Raw genomic sequence first — 13,847 nt, forward strand, 5'->3', positions numbered from 1 at the left:
ATACTCTTCAGAAATCAAAATGCAATGTAAGCTTAATAAGTGAAGTATTTGGAGAGCATTGTGGATCTCAGCTGTTGCACATAAACAACAGAGATGGCGTGGACAAGGTGGGGTGGGAGCTACTTGGTCGTCGTCTCCGTGCCTGAAGGCGTTACTGGCTGCTTCACGGAATTCCTTCCCAGCATGTTCACTTATGAAATCACAAGACCATCAAACCAGAAGATTTTCCAAAGGTAAAAGTATGAGAATATGTAGTCTGTTGGGTAAATTATCTGTTAATGCTTCAACTAAAACTCCAACTTGATTAAAAAAAAAAGGTAAAATTTTAAATAAGGGGGAAAAGCAGTAGATTGAACACAAATGTTTTATCCTCCTGCTATTTTTCTGTTTTTCTTCACCAGAATTTGATACAAATGTTTTTGTATGACCTGAAAAAGTTCAATAAAGTGATTTTTGTCAAATTTAAAGGTGCAATTATTTCAGGCTGCTCATGTGATTTCCCAAATATGACCACTAGATGGCGGAGTTCGCCGCAAATCTGAGACTGAAATGTTGCATCAGGTTCATATGTGGATACTTATGGCAAATACACGACTTTTTACAGTTAACGCGATAAGTTATCTGCTCTAATATAAATTAGCCCGATATTACAAGAAAAAAATACGATTGTATGATATAACATTGTAAGGATTCATAGACAAGGGAATAGATGCACTTTCCTCCATACTTTTTAAAAAGGAACAGGCAACGCAAGGTCATTTATAAAAGGATCAACATTGTGTTTATTTTTAGTTTTAAAAAGAAAACGTACAACTTTATAAAGTAATTTTTTGTTGCTGGCTTAATACTGAAAAATAATATAATTTTAGTCAATAAAAAACTGTGATTCATAAATAGTCTAATAGTTTTTTGTATAAAATATCATGTTTTCTATCTTTTCTGTTTGTAAGTTTGTACGTGAAAAGCTTAAAAATAGCCTCAGATTCTACAAAATTATAAACATTTAAATGCACGAATGTTAACAAATGAGTATTACAAAGCAATGGGATCCTTCACGCAATGCATTTTGATTTTTTTTTTCATGGTTTTTGCAATAATTTGGTTATTAATTTGTGCTTTATGGTCACATCAAATCCACTTTTACATTTAAATAACGTTATTTCCAAATCACATTTACATGCTTATAAGAAGATATTAGCTCTCAAATTACAGTGTAATGTAATTTTTACATGAAAGTATATGCAAAATAAATGTTTTGGATGTGATTTGCATGTCCTGCACACAAAATACATGTGTGCAAATTGAGAAACATTTTCTAATGGAAGAGATCTGTAATATACTGTACTTACAATGACTGAAGGGCTCGTGAGCACTTAAATTCTTTCTATATACTTGCTAAGTTAGAATTAGACTATAAAAGCTATTTCCATAACTCTAGGAAGACTGCAAACATTTGTCTTTTTGAAAATGAATGGATGATGGAAAACTATTTTTTAATACATGTCTAACACAACTTTACAAAAGTAAAAAATCTGAACTGATATTGACAATAAGGATGAGAATACATCAAACTGTTTATTCCACCTTAAGGAAAATGAACAGAATGATCTCACATTTCCTTCAGGAACAAATGGCTTAAGCGCAGCAGATACCCTCAAAACAGGTCTGGGTATATCTGTCATGAATTGAAATTTATCAAACTGTCCAGAAGACAGAAATAATTTGCCATATTTGCAACTAAAATTTTGCAAATCTTGGACATGTTTCTTTTTTTTTTAGAGTTTTTGTAAAGTTTTGTGCTCTTAAAGCAAAGTAAACATGGATTTTATGCCCTTTCTCTGTGTTCGTGCAGACAAAAAGGCTCCTGTTAAATGCCTCAATACAGCAAAGTTTACATTAGTTTCTGACTCAGCAGGTGGTGAGTATAAACGGAGGTTTATGTTGCTGTGTTTGCTTTACTCCCATACTGTATTTGCTGTGTCCTTTATGCTGATTTAGCTGCTGCGCGTAAATGGAAAGCTTTTACGCACCGCGTGTTCTCCTCAAAAGAGGTTTAATTGTGTTTTCTGCTTGTCCCAAGCCTCGCCCGGTGTCTAAGTAGGCCTCCGGCGCTGGGGATGTGATGTGGAGATGTAATGGATGCGGCAATACCTCACCAGATAATATAGAACGGGGTGGGGAGAGCGAGGCGTGCGTCCGGACGCTCACCGCCAACTCCACAGGAGGGAGACTCAGACATCAATAAGATCTCGCTCACCAATAAGAGATTTTGATGGAGTTTGGCTGCTTAATTAAGTAGGTTACTTCGACTGTATTGCGCTCCGTGAATTCATAAGATTTAATCTGATGAACCCCCCATGGGTAACATCTGAGGGAAGACTCTCCAGCATCCTCTTCCTCCTCCTTCGCGGGACAACAACGCTAAATCCGGACACCCCATTCAGGAGACGAGATCTTCGGCATTTTCTGTGATGGCGATTAACACGGATGCTGTTTTTGAGAAGAGCGCCCTCGGCGACAGAGAAGTTTCCAACCCCACCAACTTCCAGGACACGGAGAAGCTGCTGGGCACCGGGACCACCGAGCCCAGCGGCCAGAGCAACCTCAAACCGTCCGACTCCTTCTCCCTGAACATCCGGGGGAGCGTGCGCTCCCTCGACCCAGACCAAACCGAACCCAGCTCGCCTCTAAGGTCCGGCTCCATTGGGCATCTGGCGACCCCACCCAAGTCCTCGTCCCGGATCAGCCTGGGACAGCTGTCCGCGGTGCCCCCGGGACCCCAACCCTCCAGCTACCTCTGGCTCGCTGTGCTGTCCTGCTTCTGTCCAGCAGTTCCTCTCAATGCGTGCGCCCTGTGGTACTCGAATGTGGTGAGTGTTGCCTCTTTATTCATCCAGAAAGTCTCCTCTTAACTACCACTACAGGTGGTCTTTCTGCTGCTGCTCTGCAATGACATGATTCCACATCCTCTTTAGTCCAAGTCTGTTCTCCAAACGGGAGATGTTGAGGGGGCAAGGAAATATGGGCGTCTGTCCATGCTGCTCAGCATTCTGGCAATCGTGCTGGGTGTGGCAGTAATCATCTTCATAGCATATACAATAGGTATGGATGATGATGATAAATCTGTGAACCCCACTCAACAACAAGTAGAACATTAATTTTTCTCTCTGTGTCTTAGAGGCGGCGACCTGAACTTTGGGACGGAATGGGGCTCCTTTAACATCATCCAATCTCAAATTTGCACACAAGATAAAAAGGAGAAATATCAGCTATAAAGAAGCAAAAAAAGATAATAAAAATGTTTTATTTTTTCCTTTTATGGACTGAAAAAGTGAAAATCTCAAATCCCATAATCTCTGGAGTCACAGAAGAGAATGTCATAGACTTTGTGATGGGAGGTGAGCACTGGCCTGACAGACACTCTATAAGAGCACCTCTCACACACAAACACCCATTTAATGGAATCGTTTCCCAAAAAACAGGCACACAAAAAATATTTAAACTGGATTTTTGGGCCACAGAAAGATGCACGAGTCTCTTCCATCCACAGTTGTATAAAATAACCTTTATGATAACAAATTACGCTCATATTGTTGTATGTTGCTTTCATGAGATAACTGTTTCCCCGTTCGGACCGGCGTTTGTGGATCTCTTCCTTATGTTTACAATATACTGCAAGTGATGACTGGGACCGTCTCTCCCGCCTTGTATGCACCGACCTCGGCACTCCAACGTTTATACGTTTGTACGGTATGACTGGTTTATTGTGCCATAGTTCTGCATGTGAAATAAACTTGACTGAGCATGACAGACCTGGAAGTGAGCTCATCACCTTTAATTAAGAAAACGGTACAGGTTACAGAGAAGAAAACAACCAATTCACAAACTATTTATATCTTAAAAAACCCAAAAGTGTCTTGTTTTAACTGTTTTGGTCAGTGGAAAGTGTAGAGCAGAAGGATTATGGTGCAGATCCCAATTACCCCACCTAGAATTAAAGAGTCCCGCCTCTTGCGCAAATTGATTTTATGGATGAGGCTGTTGATGGCGGGGAAACGATCTGGAGGGCGGGGAAGAGCGGTGAAGGAAAATAACATCAAAGGCAGGTTTTTCAGCTTTCCACTAGGAGACAAAAATAAATAAATAAATAAAAACACTTCCTACACAACATAAATAAATAAATAAATAAACACCAGGAAGGAGAGTTATTTCAGAGTTGTGCCCACATCTGAGGCAGCTTTGTGTAAATCTGCAGCAGAGCTGAAATTTGATGCTATTGTGGGCAAGCGTGTCATAAAGCAGCACTAAAAAGGATACTGGCCAAAGTTGTGACCCGTGTCTGAATGGACTTCAGCATCCCACGCTGGAATGTGATGTTCTCTTTGGTAGCCATGGCGATGCTGGAGGGAGACGAGCCACCGAGGATTTAGCAGCAGAAACAGAAGAAGATTGAAGTCTTCAGAGCATCCAATTACAATCAATGATTCAGCTGATGAACTAAAAAAGGGAGGTCGATGAGAATGGGTGTAAAGAGGGTTGGAAGATGAGGCTTACCTTATTGCATTATCGATAAGACTATCCGAGCTGTGAACACAAAAGGTGGGACAAAAGAGATAAAAATGAGAGAAATAAATGCATTTTTATAACATTAAAAGCCATTTCCAGGAAACAAGGAATGGTGGTTAATATTTTTTTTTTTAAAAGTGCTTTGAACCTATTTGAAATTCCATAATCCTAATTCATCAACTGATTGTGGACACATAAATGGAAGACATGAAACCTCCAGCATCCTTTCGATTCTGAGTGACGCACAGAAAAATCTTCATTCCAGAACCGAACAAAGCGCACAAGAGCAACAATGTGCATCCTTTTAGTCTCCGCTGGAGACCAAAATCAATATTGTGTTTTATATTTCCGCTATGTATTTATCCTCTTCTTCTGCTGCACATCTACTGCTGTCATCCGCCTTTTCTGTGGACTCTGCATTAGTGGGCACAGGCTTTCGCTTTTACATGTGGTTTCCTGAGTCTTTCTGTCTTAAATGATCAGTTTGCGACCTAAAGGAAACATTTTTAATTGTTTAAAGGAGCTACAATATACTTGCATAGAAAAAAAATTTATATGAACCCACTAAAATTTCATTTTTTTCTGGATTTATCTGACAGGAAAGTGATAAAAATGATTGACATGAAATAAATACACAAAAATAAATATTTATAGTAAATATGTTTGTTTAAAATTAAAAATAGTGGTAGAAAAGGTTACAACTTTTTTAGATGTCTTGGTGGACTAAAACACACATTTAACACCTAAAAGTTACACATTTCTTAAACCTAAAGACATTTTTTTAAGTAAAGAAAGTCCATAATAGCTTTCATGAAACAATAAGACTCAAAGTGTTCAATTCTGGGAAATCCCACACTGAATGCAGCTATAATAGCCTCCTTCATTATTATTACATAAGAGCAAATGGATGTGAGGCAAAGTTGAAGCAGCAGTATCTATAAGATTCATGCACTTTAGCATAACTTGATACAACATCCACAATGGAAAGTGTACATTTGTCAGCCTAGATCTTCCTAGCAGGTTTGCATGCACAACCTCATATATCACATATATCTACAAGGAGCGTACATTTTACTAACATTTATCAAATAAAACTTATATTTAAATCTAAAGACTGAGGTTTGATGAAATAAGTGAATTTCTAAACACATTAATTGACAGGCTTAAATTTAATTTAAAGCTCTGAATTAAGAAAAAAAAACACAAATTTGCTATTATTAGCCGACATGTTCAAAGTGCAGATTTCAGAGCAGCGGAAACATAATTTAAAATCAGTTAAAACATAATATATAGTTATTATTTGCAAAAATGTAGAAAACAAAAAGAAATAAGGTTCTATAAAGTGAAGTTTGAATGGTTTGTTTTTACTCACACACAGTTCATGTTGCATAATCACGTGTGAAACACCAATACGCCCTTATGACCAAAGTACTATAATGATTAAAACAGAAAATTACTTTCCTAAATGATCTATTCAGCTTTTCTTCTTTAGTAAAAATACTCAAGAAACTCTTTTTGGTTCTTTTCTAATCATTTTGTCCAAATTAGAATTCAAACTTTAATATTTCATCTGACTGCAGATTGAAAAAAAAACATCCTCCTACTTTTCTTTTTGTATCCTTCAAAATGGAGAACCAAATTAAAATCCTCTTTTCTTATTCAGCTTCTTTGTTCCTAAATGGCATGTGCTGGTTGCAGTGAGTAAGACCAATATTGGATTTCATTATTGCCTCTGATGCTTTGTAATGTCCACATACTATGATATTTTTCTATTCGCTCCAAACAGAAGCTTTCAGCACATTTTTAATAATCTTATTATAATAACAGCGGGTTTGGTCAAATGTAAGAAACAGTTGCAGCTGATAGACACAGAGCGACCGTCCCACCCTCCTCATGGGAGAAGAAATCATTGGAGTTGCTTTGTTGTTTGCTGCATTAACCACGTCATCGGTGGGCCGGCCTGGTCAGCTCATAGAGCAGTATCGGGTTCACAGAAAAATGGAAGAACTACATTAAACGCATCCTGCTGCTAAATAAAGAGAAAGGAATAATTAGCTCTGGGAGCGCCGATGGAAACACGTCACTTGTTTTGGTCTTTGAATCGGGGACCTGATGCAAACAAAACTATAAAACTCCAACTATATTTTTTTTCCAATTGTAAAATTGTTACCAGGTGTCTTAATTATGATTCTGCGATTTTAATCAAATTAAAATCCTGTTATTTTTAAGTTATATTGCCTGATGGGACCGTTATCGTGGAGGTTAGCTACGCTAATTTTCCAACATTCCTTTGTTCACACTCCCTCATGCTAGCAAGCTAACGTTAGCGTAGCAAAAAATAAATAGGCAAACAATATTGCAGCTATCCAGCTGAACAGTTTTGAGCAAGATGGCAGCTCAGAGGAGGAAAATTAAGACAATAAAAGAAGATGCTACAGAATTGCAGGTGCTCCGTCACAAACCTGAGCTTTTTTAAGCCATGGGTTTTCATCTAGTCTTAAATAAAACATGATTTTAATAAAAAAAATAGTCAGTAAACAAAGTTTTAATCTTAAATTATTTTATAAATGTCCTCCGTCATGATAAAAATGCTACAAGAACATGTTAAAATCACTGGAGCAGGTATTTAAAGATGCTAAAATATATGAAGAAATCTGTATGCCAAATAGTAAAAAAAAAGCTTCCTTTTAGACTTGGTTCATAAATTTTGACGGACAGAAAAATAAAATAACGTTCACAGTTTAATGTGATTTGTCTGAGTAGCTTTATTTCCTCGCCGTTCATGAGAACATTAGGCCATTCGTATCAATTAAAGGTGCGGACATTCACTAAACACACGTCTTACATTTGTTTTAGATCTGTGGAGCAACTACCAAACAGGTAAATCTTTTTATTATTATTATCACAGATTTTTTACTGATTTTTCTTGTATAAACTTAATAAATTCTGATGGAACGTTCTTGAAGTTTTTATCCACAAAGTGTATCCACATTAACTGTTTTTTTTGCTTCAAACTTAACACAAAATATAGGAATGTATTTGCTTTTCTGCATGACGTGTGAATGTCCACTAAACATCTAATCTGCCGGGACTCCCACTCTCATCTTGAGGATCCAAAGTGGGTGCAAATCTACTGAAAAACAAGCTGAAGTATTCTGTAAATTCAGAGGAACACATTTTCACTGACGCGGGTCATTATATTGCAGTTACTGTCAGTGTCCTCCTTTCTGAATTGATCACTTCCTGTCAAACTTTTCCTCAGTTTAGCGCCATCATGAGGCGGCGGGAAGCACAAACATGGAGCACAGAGGTACGTTCACCCAATTTCTTTATTTTGTATCATTACATCGAGAAATGAGGACATATTAGGAAGTTAATGTTATGGTTCATGTCAGGTTGTATATGCTCATGAAGCCCCAAGACAAATGCAGGATTTTTCTATTTTCTTTAGCATTTTAGTCCATGAACCTCCACTGCAATTAATAGCTCAATTTATTTTATTGTATAATTTTAAGCTTTTTATTGAATTTACTCTGCTGTTGTTTCAAATTACACTAGATTATCAAAATAACCTGTTTTTTTTGGGGTGGAATACAGAGAAAAAGAAGCTCCAACAGTTTGAAAAATATCTTTCTCTTCAGTATTTAAAGCCCTAAGACGAATCTCTTACTTTCTGAGATGTTCGTGCTCCTTCAAGAAGATCTCAGTTCTTCTGTTGTTCACTCCTGTGCCGCTCTTGTAGGACCTGCAGAGGAAAACAGGAAACTGAAATTAGTTCAGCAAATAAAAAACAGTCTGGTCACTCTGTGGGTTCACTTAATAAAATAAAAAAAAGTCTAAAAACCCATCCCAGATTAATGCTCCACATCAAACTTTAGGATCTTCTCTGCTGCTCTGCAGTGATGGACAAACTGTAGTTTTGATCAGATAAATGTGGTTTAAGGCCAAATTTATTTTAACTTGTGGAGTTAATGGATGTTAGTTATTCATCTGAAGGAAATCCATTTAATAGAGCCTCAGATCTACATTTGATTCTCCCTTTAAAGCAACTCATTCACTCTGTAGTGCTACCTGAAGGCTGCACGATGATCTTTTCAGGTAACTATCCACTTCTCTCCTATTTACACCACCCAAATGTGAACCAATCTTGTGTTTTATTTGACAAATTATTGCTCTAGCACTTGACACTAAATTTTATTGTTGTTAAATGTTTAATTTACATTTTTCTTTGGGTATAATTCTTTTCATTTGAATTTTAACAGGTGATTCAACGTGCCTGTAATTATTTTCTTCCCTGAGCTGCTAAGAAACTGCTACTGAAAGTTTCAAAAGATTCAATTTTATCGTTCTTTATCCACCACTTCACCTTTTAATGGGGAAAAGAAAGTATCACATCTTCCTCTTTTTTTATATAATCAGTCAACTTCAAAGCAGCACACTTTCTCGCTTTCTCCTCCTCTGATAAAGCATTTCTATGGATTAGTCAGACCAGATGTAACCACTCTCCCCTTAGCTTGGTCTGAATGAAAGCCTTGTGGTTTGATTTACTGTAGAAGGCACTTAGGAGAGAAATCCCCAGGAGAAAGCCTGGAAAACTGACACACGGAGAAGTGGGGTGGGGGAGCTGGATAAGAGGTGGTGCCTCGTATAAAATGAAAAATAATGACAGTAAGAAAAAGAAGAAAGCTGGAGGGTGGAGAAATTTCAAAAATACTGGACATCTTCGCCTCCTGCTGGTTTGCAGAGATGTTAGGAGGAAATGAGGGAAATATGAGAAGAGAAAAGCTGATGCAGTGAATGAAAGCAGAAAAAAAAACTCATAATGGGAAACCTAAAACACAATGAATGTAGGAAGTATTGCAATAAGTTGTATAGAAAGCTTTGAAAAGAGAAAATAGGCTGTGACAAAACAACATCCAGAAGAGTTTTTAAAGGTCATTTTAACCGCGGTAACACATTAGAACAAGAAATACTTAGAGAAACAAGATTATACCTCAGATTTTATTAACTATTTTTTTTCTAAAAGTAAAAGTTTGATCAAAAAATAGAAAAGTAACCAATGCAGACATCTTTAAATACTGTGTGTCTAAGATCAGATGCTTGAATGCAAAATCCTGACCCCAGAGTTCTGTTAAGACTTTTAAGACACAAAAATGCTTGTTTTATTCATGCACCATCAAGCTTTTGAAAGCAGCCGAGAACTTCCCATGTTTTTCATTAACTTAATCTTTTTCATAATTTTAATCTTTGCTAGTTTCTGCTGTGTGACGGTTCTTTGTTGTTTTTGAGAAATGTTTAATTTTTTCCCTTTGGTAACATTCTGTTGCTATTTCCAGCTTTTATTGTATATTGACTGGTTGTCTGAAACTTAAAAAGAATCAAATTTAAAATCTAACATTAGAGAGTTGAACACCAATCCCAACATGATTACATTTCCCAAAGTATTTAAAGACAAAACAGCAACATGCTCATGTCATTCTACTTTTTTATTTGAAAAATTCAGTTTGGAACTGGGTGATCTTTCTTTTTTTTATCTTGGGGTGTGAAAATAAAAATTACCTGCAGTTCACTTTTGGCAAATTCATTTTACCCCCTCATAGACTGAAACTATAACTAGAATTTACCCCGATAATTTTAATGAGATATCTGGAAACTTACTCAATGTCTCTGTGGACTGAGCCTAGGAGGTCTTCACGCTCTCGCAGAGTAAAGAAGTTGTTTTTGGTTTTGTAGAATTCATGGGAGTAGTCCTACAAACCAGATCAACAGAATGTGTAACAAAACATGTTTCAATGTCATATGATCAAATATTAATAAGAAACATTTTACTCAATAAAAATTAAAAGTTATTTACAAAACTCAAGTGTAAAATTTTCTAGATAAAAAAATAAAAGTAACACTATAGGTACCTTCAATATGTCCCTGTGTCTCTGTAGAGTGTGCATCAGCGCTGCATTATGTGATGAGGCTCCAGGACTGTTTATGTATTCTGCCATTTTCTCATTCACAACTGTTAGCTGGGAAGAAAAAAAATATAATTAATTTCGTACAGTTTCTGTTACTTGTAAGCTATTACCTTTAATACATTTTGAGCCGTAACTTCAGTATCACAAAGCAGAAATGAAGAACTTTAAAAAGGGGAGGAAAAAAAAATCTTAAAGTGCATTTCAAAATAAAAGACTATTAAAAAAAATATTAAATCCAGGAAAAATAATTCAGAATAATTGCAAATGTTGACTGAAAAAAAGATATGAACATTTTGATATTTGTAAACAAAATGGAAAAAAAGAACATAAAAACAAATCTGAACATGTGAAATAACAGATCAATGAGGAGTGGGATTAAACTTACTTTAGCCAACAGATGCTCCAGTTCTGTAGTCATAGCCACAAGAACATTGTCTTGAGATTGACTAAAAGAGTCAGACCTAATTTAATAAGGAGAAAAAAAATGACATTTTAAAACTTTTCTTTTATTTTTGATAAATCCAAATTGTTTTGTTTTACTGTTCTTTTAATTATAGGGGGAAGGACATTACAAAGAAAAAAAACAACTGAGGAGAAAATGAAAAATTCATAACTAAATCAGCTTTCATTCAACCATTTCTCTGTTACCAAGAAGCACTAATATTATTTAGTGGAGGTAATATTTTAATATTTAAAAAAATGTAATTATCAGAACCCCCAAAAAATCCAAACAAAATAATACTCTTGTAAACAATATTCTAAATATAGTCTTTTATGAGTCAGAAAAAAAAATAAAATAAATGCGTATTTTGTTTTAAAGACAAATGCAGACACTTGTTGGGTCTGTTCATATTTTTTAAGTCCCACTTCACTCATCTTTTGATCTATTGCATAAGTGCTCCCAGCGGTCTTTTAATTACGATTGTCATTTTTAGGCAAAATCCAAAAACCTATGTCTTTTTTGGGGGGGACGTAGTTTCTGCAGAGCGGCAGAAGTTTGTATAAATCCACTTCTGTGTTTTGGGCGGGACTGTCGGCCCCATAGACACATATTATTATCACTGGACGAAACATGGTGTGACGTCACCCATAGAAAATGCCTCATCTCCGGCTCCCACAGAATAAGACCAAATCCGTCAATGATTTTTCCACATTACGGGCAACGCCATTAGGAGCCAGACGACAGTGATTGATCCGAGTCGGTCTGAGCCACGTTTTTGGGGAACTGCAGTAGCCAATTAAAAAAAAGTATTGTAAAAAAAATAGTATTACCAAGAAGATGTTAAGAAAATTATTTAAGAGAAAGAATAATCATTTTGACCAACTGAGTAATAGCTGTTTATGTCTCAGTAGAATCCTATGGGATTTTGGCTTCTTGGAGCCCACAGGTACTTCCTATTTTTAACGCAAGGGAGGAGGGGTCGCATAGTCCAGTGATTATACAGTCTATAGACTTCCTACCATCTCTTTGTTATACATTCAGTAACTAGCTAGCAGCCTCTTAGACCTGTAATGTATCATTATCGATACAACAAAAATGACAAACAATATTGGAGCTATCAAGCCGTACAGTTTTGAGCCAGATGCCAGCTCAGACGAGGCAAACAAAGAGGTATATGGATCTATATATCTGCACGTGGATGCCAACTGTAGCACCTATCGCTACAGGCTTCTTCAAATTCATTTTTTTGACTGCTCCTGATTCACCACAATTTGTATAAAGGAATACTCAGAAATTATATTGCAAGTGTAATTTTATTTATATATTTTCTCCATAATGGTAAAAATGCCACAAGAGCATGTTAAAAACACAATTTTCATCAGTGTGGGTCTTTAATTGAGTGTGTCATCACCTAGATCGTTGGCCATGGTTACTAGCGCTGTAGCTGGTGCAGAGCTTGCTGAAGGAGACCAGCTTGAGATCCAGCTCATTCTCCAGCTGTCTGGCTTGCTTTCGTAAATCTAAGATCAAAAACAGAAAGAAAGAAAAAATTAGCGCTACAAGAGCTTAAGGAGAAATCCTAATGTTTACCTGTATGCTCTGCAGTTGCACATTTGTCAGTTTCTTTGATTTTGCAGCAATAAAACAAACTGTGATCAGTGTGAAAAACAAAAATAACATTTTAAATGTGAATTCATTTAACATCCACCAACTTATAAAGCCCAAAAAATGGTTTTAGGCAAAACGAAAATGTTAATACACACACTTCAACATATAAAGTTTAAACCAGATTTTCATTGTGTTATGTAGTTTTAATAACAAAAACACGAACACATATAGCTAAAAAATTAACACTGTAGGAGTTTTCTTGCTAATAAACCATTAAAGGCAAAACACCAACAAGATATTAGAAGTTTTTACAACATTCATATGAATCCAATTGTCAGGATGAACTTTCTTATCTTACGGTTTTTTTAATTGGAAGATTAAACTAAGCTTTATCTATTTTTTTTTTTAAAGCTAACGAAAATAGAAGTTTTAATTGATCAATAAAAATAAAACGTGTAAGAAGGAAAAACTTTTAGCTCCTACGTCATCGGCTAACGAGCTTTCAGGTTAGCTTCCGCTGGACACTTCAAAGCTTCCAAAACGCCAATATTCCTCCACAAATGTAAAGATTTTAAAGAGTTAAAGTGTGGGAGAAAAAAACGAAAGATGTGACCGAATGAAAAAGCTGTAAAATTCATGTGCAATGTATCGTTGTAAATCTGAAAACGAAACATTATTTACCTTCCCAGGAGTCACCGTAGGTTGCCATGTTTGTTGTTGACATGTCATCCTCAGCCGTCAAGGGGGGAAAACTGTCGTAGTTAAAGCCTTTTCCCACAGCGCCCACTACTGGCAGCAGGCGGAACGTCAACTTCATCTTCAGGATTCTGATGTTTTTATTGAGCCTTTTGTTTTAGTGTCAGCTGTGATTTTATAGGGAAGAATTTATGTTGTTTATTTATTTGTATATATGGGATTTAAATGTATATTTATATATATTTTTGTGATAAACTATTTTTTTCTGATTCAGTTTTTAATACCATTAAACACCTTCAAGACTAACAATGATGGCACTTTCTTTCAGATTTTTTCATTATCTCACTGGACTAAGACATTATTATTTTGTTTTCTTATTAATTCAAATAATATATGTGAACGTTTTAATATGCTTTTCATAAAAATATTTTGTTTCAAGAAAGTTACAAAAACAAAGGATTTGAGCTAACTTAACTTTAACTTGAACATAAATACAAAACCTATGCTGATTAGAGAAATTTCAAAGATTATTTTTTCAGAATATGGGTTCAAATTCAGATTTTTATTCT

General features: G+C 35.9%; 2 protein-coding genes across 2 annotated transcripts; one reads left to right on the top strand and one right to left on the bottom strand.

Annotated features, from left to right (window-relative positions):
- Positions 1 to 1,600: 1,600 nt before the first annotated feature.
- LOC112142939 (trafficking regulator of GLUT4 1) lies at positions 1,601 to 3,812 on the top strand. Its single transcript, XM_024266626.2, has 3 exons — positions 1,601 to 2,870; positions 2,976 to 3,102; positions 3,179 to 3,812. The coding sequence occupies exons 1-3, from the start codon at positions 2,472 to 2,474 to the stop codon at positions 3,190 to 3,192; spliced, it is 540 nt and encodes a 179-aa protein (XP_024122394.1). The 5' UTR covers positions 1,601 to 2,471; the 3' UTR covers positions 3,193 to 3,812.
- A 2-nt stretch (positions 3,813 to 3,814) lies between these two features.
- Positions 3,815 to 13,414, bottom strand: LOC112142938 (Golgi SNAP receptor complex member 1). The gene is made up of 9 exons (XM_024266625.1): positions 13,264 to 13,414; positions 12,386 to 12,494; positions 10,918 to 10,993; positions 10,476 to 10,583; positions 10,225 to 10,316; positions 8,237 to 8,311; positions 4,555 to 4,584; positions 4,318 to 4,400; positions 3,815 to 4,060 (listed from the first exon to the last, which is right to left on the bottom strand). Exons 1-9 carry the CDS (start codon positions 13,397 to 13,399, stop codon positions 3,936 to 3,938), a joined length of 834 nt encoding a protein of 277 aa, XP_024122393.1. The 5' UTR covers positions 13,400 to 13,414; the 3' UTR covers positions 3,815 to 3,935.
- Positions 13,415 to 13,847: the final 433 nt, after the last annotated feature.

Source organism: Oryzias melastigma, linkage group LG14 (genome assembly GCF_002922805.2).
Source record: "Oryzias melastigma strain HK-1 linkage group LG14, ASM292280v2, whole genome shotgun sequence".
Classification (NCBI taxonomy): Eukaryota; Metazoa; Chordata; class Actinopteri; order Beloniformes; family Adrianichthyidae; genus Oryzias; species Oryzias melastigma.

What these genes read in the sequence shown, in the direction of transcription:
- LOC112142938 (XM_024266625.1), bottom strand. Translation starts at nt 13,399, where the DNA reads ATGAAGTTGACGTTCCGCCTGCTGCCAGTAGTGGGCGCTGTGGGAAAA. An exon ending in AACCATGGCCAACGATCTAG is followed by an intron (nt 10,994 to 12,385) that starts GTGATGACACAC and finishes TTATTAAATTAG; the next exon opens with GTCTGACTCTTTTAGTCAAT. An exon ending in TCAGTCCACAGAGACATTGA is followed by an intron (nt 8,312 to 10,224) that starts GTAAGTTTCCAG and finishes TTTCCTCTGCAG; the next exon opens with GTCCTACAAGAGCGGCACAG.
- LOC112142939 (XM_024266626.2), top strand. Translation starts at nt 2,472, where the DNA reads ATGGCGATTAACACGGATGCTGTTTTTGAGAAGAGCGCCCTCGGCGAC. An exon ending in CCCTGTGGTACTCGAATGTG is followed by an intron (nt 2,871 to 2,975) that starts GTGAGTGTTGCC and finishes CATCCTCTTTAG; the next exon opens with TCCAAGTCTGTTCTCCAAAC.